At 33.8% G+C, this 15197-nt stretch overlaps 1 protein-coding gene across 3 annotated transcripts in view; it reads left to right on the forward strand.

Annotated features, from left to right (window-relative positions):
* REV3L (REV3 like, DNA directed polymerase zeta catalytic subunit) overlaps nucleotides 1-15197 on the forward strand; it is a 151755-nt gene that overhangs the window by 57698 nt on the left and 78860 nt on the right. For all 3 annotated transcript variants that reach the window (XM_081034126.1, XM_081034124.1, XM_081034125.1), the window contains 4 exons: nucleotides 1455-1529; nucleotides 8295-8455; nucleotides 10306-10402; nucleotides 14490-14584. In XM_081034126.1, the coding sequence (XP_080890252.1) occupies nucleotides 1455-1529; nucleotides 8295-8455; nucleotides 10306-10402; nucleotides 14490-14584 (428 nt within the window). The remainder of the gene's footprint in view (nucleotides 1-1454; nucleotides 1530-8294; nucleotides 8456-10305; nucleotides 10403-14489; nucleotides 14585-15197) is intronic.

The raw sequence follows: 15197 nt of genomic DNA on the forward strand, positions 1-15197 counted from the left end.
GCATGAAGGTCAGAGAAAGCCTTTCTGAAGAGGTGAGTTTAAGCAGAGACCTGAATAAAGATTGAAAGCAAGCCATGCAAAGGATCAGGGCAGAGCTGTCCAGGCAGAGAGAAGGGCAAGTTACTGGAAAGTGGATCAAGTTGAAGGGGCTGAAATGTTTAGAATGGCTGGAGAAAAAAGAGGAGAGGTATGACATAAGATTGGAATGAGTGGCAAGGATGACATAAGGAACCTTTTAGACCTCAGTAAATAGTTGGAGTTTTTAAAAAATAGAAATTGCTTTATAGCAAGCAGTCAGACAGATGGCTCTGAACTAAGGGTTTGAAACACCCGGGGGGGAAAAGTTGTTTAAATATACCCCAAATAATGATTCCACTGCCAAATTACTCCTGTATTTGATGTCCACTCTACTGACAGACGAGACAGAGAGAGGCATTGTCCTAATGAGAGGAAGTGCTGCCTAGTGTTCTTCATAAGGGGACAGGAGTTTTTAAATGAAACGTGATTGGGTTCATCCACCTAAAAGATTTGATCGACCTCTTATTTATAAACTCTAAGCAGATACAAAACTTTTTATTTACTCTACAAATTCATACTTGTTCACGTACTGTTTATATCATCTTTGAAAATGGTGGTGTATATCAGGTGTACTGGTTTAGTTTCATGTCCTCTTGAAATGATATAACATGATAGCCCAACTTATTTCATCTTACACTGAGGACTTGTTTCTCTCCCTATCATGTAGATTTTTATTTCTTCCTTTCCCTATTCCAGCTGATGCCCAAAGAAAAAACCCAGCCTCAGCATAATTAGGGTCTTTAAGTAAGTCCACGTATTTTTTCAGTCTCTTAAGTTCCTCTCTACACAGTTTTCACAGGCTTCATTTGGTTTGGATGTGATATATATATATCTGTGTGTGTGTGTGTGTGTGTATATATATATATGTAAAATAGGTTAACTGTCTCTGCCTAATGAACTTGCAAAGTTGGTAATAAGCGATATAAATGCCATTAATTAAAGGACTTTGATGAAGAGCTTTGGTTTTTGACAGAAAAAAGTAGGAAATAGGATAAGGTACCCAAAAGGTCTGTTTTTGTCATACATGGGCAGAGTAAAGAGAAAAAAGCCATTTTTTAAATGGTCATGATGATATTTACACATGATTAATGTGTAAATAGTTTGCTGCTCCATTTTTGTCCCTAATTTTCTTAAAGTGGTATTTTAAAACTTTTTAAAAGAAACAGCCAGATTTCAATATTTTATGTTAACCTGTGGTAGGTTTAATTGGAAAGGTCTTTGAGTTTTTGTTTGTTTGATTTTTGTGGGATGGGTTTTGGTAATATTTAATATAAGGAAGATCGAATTAGGCCAGCTGAGTTGAATTAGGGCAATAAGTGACATTATTTCATCTCTGAACGATGAAAATAATTTGATATATTTTTCTTTTATTTCAGGCCTTTTTATGGTTATCATGAGAAGGAAAGACACTTTATGAAGATCTATCTTTACAATCCTGCAATGGTGAAAAGGTACAAAGATAAATGAAATAAAATATGAGTAACTGTCACTTAAGTATTTTCATAAAAAAAGAAATCTAGAAGAAAGGCTTACATAGTTTGTAGCATTGTTAAAGAAAGAGACCATAATATGTACACATATACATAAAGAGAGAGACCCATCGCTTGGATTCTAAGAAGGATATTTTAAGAGTGAAGGGACCTTCGTTCATAGCCCCTAACTGCTTATTTGTCTTAGATTTAGAGAGTTTGTGGAAGTAGATAAGGAGACATGATGGCTGCCATGTCTGATCGTGGTGCCCTGTTGGCCAGACCAGATGTTCAATACAAGAGAAATTTGCTCTTCAGTTTCAAAGAGAAATATGTGAGAGTGAGGTCAAAGTGGGAGGGCTACTGAGATCTCAGAATCCTGTTGATTCCTTGTTAGACATTTTTATCCTGTTTTGTTTTGTTTTTCTTCTTACGTCTCTCTTCCTGTAGCTTATTCTGTCAGTCATCCTGGAGCTCAAGTTATTTAAGGCAGGAAAGGGACATAGAAAACTTCAGTCATCCTCTAGGGTTCAAAAGAGGTGTTTTCCCTCTGTGTGGTGACAAGCCAGAGTAAAAGTAGCCTCGGCAAAGTTCTATGAGTGTTGTTGGCAGAGCTCCTCTCTGCCAGTGGGTACGAGGTTCCAAATGGTACCTCTGGTAAGACACAAATTGGAGATTTCTCTGGAGTGTGTTTAGGCACCAGGACAGGCACAGCCACCAAGGAGACGATGTTGACTCTAAGTTAGGCCACTGAATACTTCACTGCATCACAGTGCTTATTCCCTTCTCTGAGTAACCAGGGAAAACTCATTTTCTCTATAACCTGCCCCAGACCTTGCCCCAAACAACATCTGTAACGTACAATACCAGTTATTTGTATACATTTTTTTGGCACCCTCGGTATTTCCAATAAGTCCGCTTTAAGTTATATAGTCAGCTATCATCGTGCCTGTCTGAAATGCCTCTATTTATTGATAGATTCATTCATTTATCCATTTTTAATACTTATAAAATGCCTGCATTATTTGATGCACTGTAGAATTTGCTGGGTAAACATTGGTGAACAAAGTTTGCATGGTTTCTGCCATTTAAGGATCTTATAGTCTAGCAGGGGAGACAGACAGTAAACAAGTAACCTAAATGTCTAACCAAAAATTATAATACATGCAGTGAAGGAAAAGAACAGGGTTCTGTGATAGAAAACACTTTCTCTCTTTTTACCTTTTTACATAACTTATTTGTTATAGTATTTGACTAATACATAATGTAGTGGTTAAGAGCCCAGATTCTCAAACCAGATTGCCTGGTTCTGCTGCTTACTAGCTAGATGACTTTAGGCAAGTTATTTATAATCTCTCTGTGCCTTAGTTTTTTCATCTGTACATAGTGTTGATGTTGGTACACACTGTTCTGATAATCAAATATGTTAATATCTATAAATCACTCAGAACAATGCCTGGCACACTGTGCTGTGTAAATATTGGCTATAGTATATATGTAAAGTGTTAAAGTGCAACTTCTGGACCTTACCCTCACTCTTAACTCTCTTTCCTGGAGGCAATCACTTTTAAAAGATTGGTGTATGTCCTTCTAGTTCTCATACACATATATGTACATATCTGCACACATCCTCTTTTTTAAATTCCCGTGTAAAACTGGTGTCATACTAGAATGTAAGTCCACACGGGCAGAGATTTTTCCTGCTATGTTTGCTGCTGAATCCACAGTTTTCAGAATAGTGTCTGGCACATAGTATTAATAGTGAGTCAGTAGCTGTTGGTGGGATGAATGAACATTATACATATCATTTGGGACTGGCCTCTTGATTCCTCTACTTGTTCATCTTCTGTGATCTTGACTTCCATTCTTCTTAAACTACCTACTCTTTCGATCACATCCTAGAACTTGTCCTAGCTCTGATATTTTAAATGTAAGCATCTTGGTTTTTGGCTACAATCTTCTGTGTCTTTTTTTTTACAAAAACAAAATTTTTGAGATATAATTTACATGCCACAGAATTCACACATTTTAAGTGGACACAATTTGATGATTTTTAGGAAATTTGCAGAGTTGTGCACCTATCACTATAATTCAGTATTAGAACCTTTTCATGGTTACAGTAAGATTCTTTGTCTGTTTTTTGTCTTTTTGACTATGTCCCTGAGTTACTACTTCCACTTTCCCTGTTTTTAAGCTTCAAACTCTCTGGCCCCACTACTACTGCCCCATTTTGTAGCCTGCTCTTTCCTTTCCATCTTAGATTCTGTATTTTCTCAAGTCCCCTTTCCTGGCAGATAAAACCATCAATTCTGGATTAATCTATTTATTTACTTTCTCTTTGCTAAACTCTGGCTTCTGATTACTGCAAGATACAAAAAACATCACAACAGATTGGTCCACTGTAAATTCATGCTCTTCAACTTCACCTGGGCCCTTCCCTGTCCTGCCTTACTTCTACTGTTTTCTAATTAAATATCTCCTTACCATTCTCCATCCTCTTTATTCAAAGGTTAAGTCCTGAAGCTTTGCCTCTTATTTCATGTAGAAAATAGAACCTGTCAGTCTAGAACAGTGGTTTTCAAAAGTGTGGACTTAGGGATTTTTGAGACCCTTTCAGGGGATCTGCATAGTCAAAATTATTTTCATAATAATTCTAAGGTGTGATTTGCCTTTTTCAGCGGTGGTGGATAGAACTGCTGGCACCTTGGCCCAAATCAGGGTAACGGCATGAAACTACATAGTCCTGCCTTATCCATAGGGGTACATTCCGAGGCCCCCGTGGATGCCTGACACTGCGGCTAGGACCGAATCCGGTCTATACCGATACTTGATGGCTTCACTTTGGCATAGCTGAATAGCCAGCATCCCTACTCTTGTGCTTTGGGACTCATATTAAGTAAAATAAGGGTTACTTGCACACAAACACTGTGACACCGTGACAACCAATCTGATCCCTGAGACAGCTATTAAATGACTAACAGGCAGGTAGCATGTACAGTGTGGATACACTAGACAAAGGGGTGATTTACGTCCTGGGCAGGATGGAGCAGGACAATGAGAAATTTCATCACATTACTAAGAGTGATGATACCCAGTTTAAAACTTAAGAATTGTTTATTTCTGGAATGTTCATTTGACATTTTTGGACCATGGTTGACCTCAGGTAACTGAAACTGTGGAAAGCGAAACTGTGGATATGGGGGAACTACTGTACTAGTTGTATTTTTCACAGCTAAAAACAAATAAAAAAACAAAAGCTAATTTTACCTAAGAGTATTTAAATGGTTATGGTAAAAATGGTTAATTTTATTAAATCTTGACCCGTGGGTATGCATCTTAATATTTTATGTGACAAAATAAAAGTAAGCATGAAACACATCTTCTTTGTGCTGAAGTGCTATGAATGTCTCAAGGAAAAAAGCACTTTTATGATTGTTTTTAGTTGTAAGCCGAACTAACCACTGTTTTTGTTAATAGAACACCATTTTTACTTGAAAGAACAACTGACAGAGAAGAAAACAAGTTACCGTGATTTGGCTATTTGAGAGATATCTTCTGAAAAAAATGAACAAAATAAGCCTATCTTTTAAAGAAGAAAACTCATAATATTTGTTGCCAATGATAAAATTTGAGTTTTCAAGCAAACATTAGAATTTGGGAAAACTTTATTGGTACTGTGAACTTGATGAACAGCTTTCCTGTACTTAAAGATTTTTCTGATGAAATAAATGATAATGTTAAATAATTTTTTATATTGTTTAATGAAATATATCAATATTTAGAAGATCTGTCTAAATGAGTGGATCAATATTTTCCAAATGACCAGTGCATGATATTAGAAAATATTTAGTAAGATAGACCAGTAGATTTTAATTTAACAGAGTACAAAAAGGTTATTGATATGGTTTCAAATTCCACATTGTTGCTAACCTTTAAGAAACTACCGCTCCACTTCATTTCCATGTAGTATCAAAGAAAATCAACATTTATATGAAAAGGTTATTCAGCTACTCTTCAATTTCCAACTACATATCTGTTATGAAGCTGGATTTTCTTCATAAGCGTCGACAAAAACAAAATGTCACAATAGATTGAGCAGAAGCAGATGTGAGAATCCAGCTTCTGTTAGAACAGAAATTTGCAAACATGTAAAACAATTCTTTTCTCACTAAATTATTTTTGTTTTGGAGAATATAGGTATTTTTTAATAAACTTATTTATGTTAACATGGGTTTATTGATATTTTAAAATTAGCAAATAAGTTTCTTTAAAATTTCTCAGTTTTAACTTTAAATGTGATAAATATCAATGAATATAGAACACACAACAGCTACAAATAATTTTTAAGAGTGAAAAAGGTTTTGGGGACCAAAATGTTTTGAGAACCATTGAAATGAAGCTCTCTTAATTTCCTATCAAAGATCCTTAAACTCTATAAACATGCATTCTCTCTTTGCTGCCTGCTTATTACAGTGAGATTCCCCCTTCACCTCCAAAGCTCAAAACCCACCCTCTTTGACCTTTTCTTCCATCTATTAGTTATCCCCAGCTCCTTTCCCCACACCATTTAAATATTAGTAAGACTGTTAATCTTATACATAATACATTCATATTCATGACATATAGTCATATTCATAGCTGTTCTCCCTGAAGGATTTATCCATACTTTGTGTATCCAATTTCTTACCTCCCACAACTTACTCCACCCCCAACCATTCCACTGAAACTGCTTTCACTAATGTTGCTAAATTAAATGAAGACCTTTCTGTCCTTAGCTTTTGACCTCATGTCAATGCTTACAGTGCCTTAAAATCTCAAATGTTGGTTTCTTTGATATAAACCTCATGGTTTTCCCCATACCGATCTGATTATTCATATTTTGCCATTTTCTTGGTTCTTCTTTTAAGATCTGTGGTTTTTCCTTGGGATTCTGTCTTTGGCTTTTATCTTTTCTCTCTATACTTTCTATTCACTCTACAGCCTTTTCTACTCTCCCGGTTTTGTTTAGTTTTTGTTTTTGTTAATCTGTATGTATTTGACTTCCAATGTGTGTCAGTAGCCTAAATTTCCCTTCAGAGCTCCTGATCAGTATATCAAACCATCTTTTGGATAAATAGAATAGCACTATGAGTAAGGGCTCACAAGTCAGAGACAGTTTGGTTTGAATTGTAGTTCTCCTACTTTTTATTTGTGTGATTTTAGACAATTTTTAAATCTCTTTAAGATTCAGTTTCTCTAGTTATACAATGGTGATGATAGTACCGTAGGTTTGTAGTGAGGATTATTTGAGATGAAGCATTTAAAGCACCTAACACGTATCTCGTACATACCGTGGTTCCCTGAAAATACGACCGGGTCTTATATTAATTTTTGCTCCAAAAGACGCATGAGGGCTTATGTTCAGAGGGATGTCATCCTGAAAAACCATGCTAGGGCTTATTTTCCGGTTAGGTCTTATTTTCGGGGAAACATGGTAGTGCTTAAAAGTATGTTAGCTGCCTCTGCTGTGATATAAAATTATTCTTATCTTCATCTTCGTTATCATTCATTTCCAATATTTTCATAGACATCTATCTGAATATCCCATTATACCTAAACCCCAGTATGTCTGAAACTCAGTTTATCTTTATTCCCCCTCCAAAAAACATCTCAAAACAAACCTGTTTTCTTACAATCCTTTCTATTTTAGTATATGCAGCATGACCAACTAGCTGCTTAGAAAGAAATCTAGGCATTACCTCCAACTCGTGTTCTACCTTACCCTCCACATCTAGTTTGTTATCAAGGCTTGACTATTTTTGTGTCTCCTGAATCAACACATTTCCATGATCCTTTTTGAAGTTGCTTTCATCTTAATTTTTCCATGGTAGCCTTCTCATTCCCTATCTCTAGTCTTGTGCATTCCCTAGCTCACCTGGTCATTTCACTTTCCTGCTGTTCACTTCACAGGCAAATTCCACTACCTCTTCAAATGTCTTAACAGGCTCTGCATGATCTGACTTCTCATTACCTCGCTAGTCCTCCCCTCACCACAGTTCTGTCACTAGGCCTCACTCAGTGGTTTCAGTTCCCGAATAAGCCATGTTTTCTCATGACCCTTTGCATGTGCAATTTTATTTGCATGAAATATTCTTCCCTCTCTTCTGAGAAAAAGTATCTCCAGTTTAGTCTCCTGCTTAGAGACTTCTCTTCAAGAAGGCTTTGCAGTAGCTACCTGTGTACCTTTATCTGACTAGTGTCCCTTCTAGATGTTTCATATACTTCCCCCTGCATAGCACTTGCGCTATTTATAATTGCCTATTATTTGTATTCCTCATCATGAAGGAAAAACAACTCAGAAGAAAAAATATTAAAATGGTAACATCGCTGAGCAGTGGATTGGGTCATATTTCCTTTTTTAGAATTTTTGTATAATCTATTCAAGCAATTTTCTGAATTTTTAAAAGAAAAAGCTCATTTTAAAAACCTTTTTGACATTTTGGCTTTTCAATATAGTTAGTATTAAATTGGTTTTAGAAGTCAAAATACCCTTCATCCAAGTTTTTTGTAATTTTCTATCAAAGCTTGTGGCTTACTTTAAAACTTGATTTAAACTTTTAATTTTTAACAAAATACAAATTTCCAGTAAAATCAAAGTAAAACATTCTTATGCTAATATAATGTATTTTATTCTCTATATTAATGTAATTATTGTTTCACTTAACATTCTAGGAAACAATTTTGATATAACTTTTTTCCCTAATTTAGGATATGTGAACTTTTGCAAAGTGGAGCCATAATGAATAAATTTTACCAGCCTCATGAAGCGCATATTCCCTACCTCCTACAGCTCTTCATTGACTATAATCTGTATGGAATGAATTTAATAAATCTGGCTGCTGTCAAATTCCGAAAAGCAAGAAGGAAAAGTAAGGTTAATTTCTCAAGTTCAAATTAAAACTTTGAAACAAGTGTTATGTAACTGATGATATATAAAATAATATATATTTAGAAAATAAGTGCAAAATGGATAAAGAATAAAATATACAAAGTGGTATTAGAGTTTCTTAGGAAAAGAATATCATAAAATTTTTTGTAACACCTTTATTGAGCTATATTTCACATACCACACCATTCATTTAAAATGGAAAATTCAGTGGTTTTTAATATACATTTTCAATACCTCTAAAAGAAACACTGCAAAAGTTTGTTTCTAATCGGTGGAAAAGCATGAGAAAAATTTGAATTAGTAAATATAAGTCATATATTTTAGTTATAAAAGTAAAATGAGTATTGGAATGGTAATTAGAAGGGATTTTTTTTTTCAAAATGTAGAAAATTTTTACAATTTGAAGACAAAAATATATGAAATTTAATTGGGGTAAGTTAAAAGCAGGGAAATAAAATTTATGTCTTAAATTTATTATACTAAATACTCCTCAGGTTTTTGTTTTGTTTGTTTTGTATAAAATAAAAGGTTACACTGAAATCATGGAAAGAATAGGTTAATAATTTTTTGTATTTTATTTTGTCATGGTATCTCAGACTCATTACAGGTAAACTGATGGTAAACTTTATGTATATTACATATATGTGCATAACTTAACATTTTATCTTATAAAAATTAATGTAATAAGTAATGTAGTCTTTTGAAAGTGGGGTACATTTTAAAGTGAAAAAGATATAGAGATTTTTATCTCGGTATTCAGTTATATAACCAGTTTTCCAATGAAATGGAAATTATTAATTATTATAGTTGTAAGGTAAAGTATATAGAAGTACTTACGTACTTCACGTAGTGAGTAAACATTTTGAGGACCACAGAGTCATTTTATATTGCATTGTTTGACATCCACAGATGAACAGAACACCACACACACACACACACATTTAGAGAATTTCCATGTTCTTCAGGGAAATACGCTAAAACAATGCATAAAGTATAGGTAACAATCAGCTACATGTTTTGGCATGTGTTTTATTGAAATAGCAAAGATGGTAATACCTGATCTCAGTCTGAGTACATAATTTTGTGATCAAGCTAACCAATATTTAACTTAAGTATTAAATTTAGCTGGAGAGGAGTGCAAATTTAATATCTTTCTTAACATTAGGATTCTTTTCTGTAAGCTTTCTCTTATCTGAAAATTTTAATTTCCACAAGAGATTGCAGAAAAGTTGCTAAAATTTAGAGACTACTTCCAAAGCATTGACCCTAGGACTCAGTTTCTGAAACTGGGACAACTAAGCACACATGTATAGTTCTCTCCTCAGCTGCTGGTAAATTTGTATTTGCATTTGCCCTAGGTTTCCATTCACTGCTTATGCATTTCTTCTGGAATGCATTATGTATTTTCTTTTTGTTCAGGGATTAGTATTAAAGTATGTTTTGAATTTTATCTGGAATCTGATTTCCATTAGAATTTTAATTGAGGCTCATACAGAATACCCTAGGAATTTGGATTAAAGTCTACAAAACTTCTTAATTCCTCTTTGTTTATAAAATGAGATTTTAAGCATACTTATTACTATAGCACATTTAAATGTATCATACTTTTATTCTAGTATGAAAGTCTTGTAGCCATTTCTCACAAGTATATATTGCAAATACTTTATCCCCTCTTAATTTTGAACCATTTCTTTCAGCTGAGCATATACATTCCTGTGTGTGTATGAATTTTTAGAACACAATTTTCGGAACTAGTATAGGTTGTACATTATCTTACTTAAAGGGTAAGTTAAACTTAGAACTTACCACCTTTTACCTTTCTATTCCTAGGTGATCCATTGCGTGCAACTGGCTCTTGCAAGGATCGGCTACCAGGAAATTCTCTTACTGGTGCCTTATTCTGGTGGGAAGAAAATGAAATACCAAGGTCAGTTAATGTAAAGGAGAAGAAAACTGAGTTACTGTATTCAGTGGTTACCATAATTTATTTTTTACCTTATATTTGGTGATTTTAATCTTTTGATACAAGTTTATCAGAAAAGCAAATCTCAACATTAGTATGTTACATGGAAGCATAAATTAAAAAAAGAGACCATAAAAATATTCCTAGTTACCACCTAATTAACAAAAGGAATCTGGGTATAAATTTTTATACTTCACCATTCATTTTCATTGTGTATTCCAAATTGATATCCTATGATTTGTCAAGTAAAAATCACACACAAAAAGTTCAACTTAAAACCTAAATAGCAAATATTTTCAGTAAAAATAACCCTTTAAATTTCTAAATATTAAATATTTATGGAGTGGGCATCCCAGTTTCGGGTACCCCTTCTCATAAGAGAGTTGTACTTTTGCTTTATTAAAAATCTTTGCTCCTCTACCTCTCAAAAAAAAAAATACTTATGGAAAGAAGTGGGTTGACATGCTAAGTATGAATAATATAATTTGTGATTTCTTTTGACTTTTATTATTTATTAGACTATTTTATTAATTTATTTTGGGGGAGATAACATATTCTAAATATTTAGATTTTCCTACCATAAAGCAGATATGTACTATCGATAAAAATTATTAATAGTATAGCTTCATCTACATGGAATGATTTCTGTTTTATACCACAACGTGTTGCCTAAGCTTTCTCAGTTCTTTTATTGATCGGTTGGGTATTGGCAGGGTGGTTATGGTTTTCCTCTTTTCACTATACATATGTTACCTGATGCTTGTTAAGTAGGTATTTTTTTGAGAAGTGCAAGGTGAAAAAAGTGCTTAGTTTAAATGACTTTATTTTCTATTTCATGAAAAGAAAATGTGAATTTATTAATCAATTGAAGATAAACTCAAAATATTTGTTTAGAGCTTAATTTATGTAGGTTAGGATCCTAATATGTACTTGACGGAATTTTCATATTATAGAATTACTTGGGCTTTTTCTAATACCTAAAATTAAGAAAGAACCTCACTAATTAATGATAGAAATACATTGCTTTATGATTGGAATGTTATGCCAGAATGAGATTTATAAGACAGTGACTTGCCTTACCTCGTGATTCATCTTAACAAGTATTGGGACTTTGATAAACATACACACATACACATACACATGCACTTCTTGCTTCCTTCTTAGACACAGCAGAATTGTTTTTATAATCATGTTGAAATGGTATTAAATTTAGAGAGAATTTTATTTCCCACATCAAATTCAAGTTCTAATCAGTCCAGAGCAAAATGACCGACAGACTACTTTTCTCATTTTTTATGCCTGTAATACAGTCCCTCTATCTCTCTAAAGTTGGAGCAAATCAGCTCGATCCACGCATTTTACCTATGCAATACATCGCTTGGTTTTCAAAGTTCTGCAGTTAGTAACTTGTTCTTTACATGCTCAGTTAAAGTCAAAATTTATTTTATTTGAAGGCTTTTTGAACAGACATCTTTCTGGTTAGGTTATAAGACTGTAGTAAAGCTTCACTAGTTAGTAAGTTTGGGGAAGCCCTGTGTATTATAATAAAAAGTTTGAATTTTAGAATGTTTTTAGGGAGCCTATTGTATTACTTTTAAGAATTGACAAATTATAAGCAAAGATGTGAATAGATAAACTAGCAAAATTAGACAAGGTATTCAGAATTAGAATTTAAACTAAATATAGGATAGCTATATATTTTTGACGCAGATTATCCCGTATTTTGTATTTTGGGAATGCTCATACTGTATTAAACATGAAAATCCATACTTTAATGAAGTACAAGTAACGTAATGTTAAAAAATTTTGCCGTAGATCAATACTCTTAGATTTTATTAGTCTCATTTCTATCCCCATTGCTAGCACCTTCTTCTGGGTATCGTTTTTAACAAAGAAATGTTTTATATCCCGTCAGAAACATTATTGCAAGGGCCATAACAAATAGAGAGCAACAAACTGTAATGAGATGAGAGTGCTGTGTTAGCAGCTCTACTAACCTTACTTGCTAGCTCGTATAAATTCCCACATATCATGGACCTTTTTGGTCGTTTACCGGAGTGTTGAATCCACAAAAGTTGTGAGTCTGCTGCAGTGTAATCTCAGCCCTCGCTGCCCATCAGAATGATCTGAAGAGATTTTTAAAATTATAGATCTCAGCTCCACCCTCAGTGATTCAAAATAATAGGTCTGTTTTGTTAAGCTATGAACAGAAATGTTCAGAGAGGCACAATTGCCTGTCGTTGTATCTCTTACCTACTTTTCATGACTAAAATGAATGGTCTGCATGTACTTGCTGACTCAAATTTTTTACTCGCTCTTTTTCTATTTACTGGAAACAAATGTTTAGTTCTGAAACCTACTTCCTTTCCCTTGGAACACCTGCCCTGAATGTCTGAAGTAGTTTTGTAATTCAGGCAAGAAATAGTTGTAAATTTCTTCTATGAGATTATTTTTTTTATATCGTTTCCCTCCTTTGTCACAAATGTGTTACTTCTAGAAAATGCATCCTTGAAATTTACAATATAATTTTTCCAAAAATTGTGAAACTTTTTAGTATAAGGAGAAAATTGTTGACCATAAATTATTTTATCTGGTAATTCATTTCATGGCAAAACTGATTTTGTTAAATTATACGAATGAAGAAGACAAATTACATTGAGAATTATTTTTTCTGAAGTGAAAGGGATATATTGTGAGAGGTTGACTAATATGTTTCTTATCTATCAATGGTAAAAAGGATATGTGTATGTATGTGTTTCTACATGTGTGCATATATGGATACATGTGTATATATTTGAATTGTAAAAATTATGTGGTTTAACAAATTAATTTCTAATGTCCCATCAAAATTTCCTTAGGGGATAGACAATGGAAGTTGTCTATCCATTAGCAAAACACTGGAGGTTTTGCTAATAATATGTTTCTCTTAAAACATTAAAAACGTTTCAAATAAAAGTGTTAATGAAATCTGCCATTGCCCACTTTCTAGTAAAATCATAGTTCTCTCCTTTTCATTTGATGTCCATATTGGTAGGCTATTTAAATTTTGGGATGAGTCAACTGGGATTCACCCTAGATGATGCGTGTTCATTCTATCAAGTAGGAACAGTTACATGGTTTCCTAATCTTTCTTTTTTGTGGCTCTGATGAAAAACAAAACACGTTTGAGTCAAAGAGCATTAGTGGGAACAACCCGCTCTAGTTCTGATAAAAATTAATGACCTTGTGCTGTCACCACTTATGATCCCACTGTTGAACACGTGTGGTTTCTCAGTTCTGTAGCTATGGAGAATTTTAAAAGCGTTCTCCAGCTTAGCAGCAGTTGAGGACAAGGAGAATAGTATTATTTGTCCTCTTTTTAGTATGCTCCCCTCCTCTCGTCTCTTGTTACATATTCTCTCCTCATTTTGTCTGTGATTGCCAAGAAAGATGCCTCTGGGCAAATGATTGCATATGTGTATGGTTTTTGATCTGTGTCTCTGTTGTCCCTCTGTTATCTTATCCCATTCTGTCCTGGATATGACCCACGTGCTAAAACATTGTACACCCCTTATATATTGTGTTTCCCCGAAAATAAGACCTAGCTGGACCATCAGCTCTATGGCGTCTTTTGGAGCAAAAATTAATGTAAGACCCGGTCTCATTTTACTATAATGTAAGACCGGGTCTTATATAAAATAATATAATGTAACATAAGACCAAGTCTTACATTAATTTTTGCTCCAAAAGACACATTAGAGCTGATGGTCCAGCTAGGTCTTATTTTCGGGGAAACACCGTATAAAATATAATGAGCCAAAATATAGAGAATGTACTGCGAAAGGATCTCAATAGAATTGTCAGTATAATAGTATTTTCGTATTTTTCTCTTTCTGTTTTTCATTTTTTACATGTATATACACAGAATCAATTATGTCATGAATAATTGTGGATTAATATATCACTGGCTTTTCTGCTTACCACCTAAACATGAAAAATTGTATAAGAAAAATCTTCAGAAAATTTGCTCTTACATAATTATTGTTATTTTTTTAATATATTTTTAATTCAGCTCTTTAATACTGGAAGGTGTTAAACCACAGAGTACGTGTGAATTAGAAGTAGATGCTGTAGCTGCTGATATCTTAAATCGGCTGGACATTGAAGGTATATACACAATTACTCTTAATACATGTTTTTATTTTTAAGAATTAATCAATAGTGTTTGGGGATTTTGTTGGGTGTCCGATGGACATGTGTCCTGTTTGGGAGACCACCTCAGTGATGCTGTGGATGCCTGGTCATGGCATTGTACACCAGAGGCTGGACATTAATGAATGCCAACTATAATTTTATGTGTATAATGTGATGGCTCGGTGTGAGGTCGGGGTGGTGGTAGATGGGGGGAGAGGGGTTCACGGTGGGAGGGATGTAAAAATAAAATAAAATAAAATAAAATAAAACTGAAAAAAGAAAAAAAAGAATTAATGACCAAAGTAGAGTGCAAAAAGTAGGGGGGAAAACATTACTAAGAAAGTAAGATGTTATAAAAGGAGGATGCAAAATGTTAGGAAGATTGCTTCTGTACCTCTGATGAGACAGTCTTTTTTTTCATTTATATTTTCATTCATATGAGTATGTTTGCACAGTCATGAAGCTAAAGTAAGTATAACACTAAATAAATTAGTATCAAAAAACTTAATATGCTCTGACTTTTAATTTTTTAATTTTCAGGTTATATACTGGGAGGGCAATCTATTAGCTGTCATCAGGTGTTTGA

Source organism: Rhinolophus hipposideros (genome assembly GCF_964194185.1).
Source record: "Rhinolophus hipposideros genome assembly, chromosome: 3".
Taxonomy (NCBI): Eukaryota; Metazoa; Chordata; class Mammalia; order Chiroptera; family Rhinolophidae; genus Rhinolophus; species Rhinolophus hipposideros.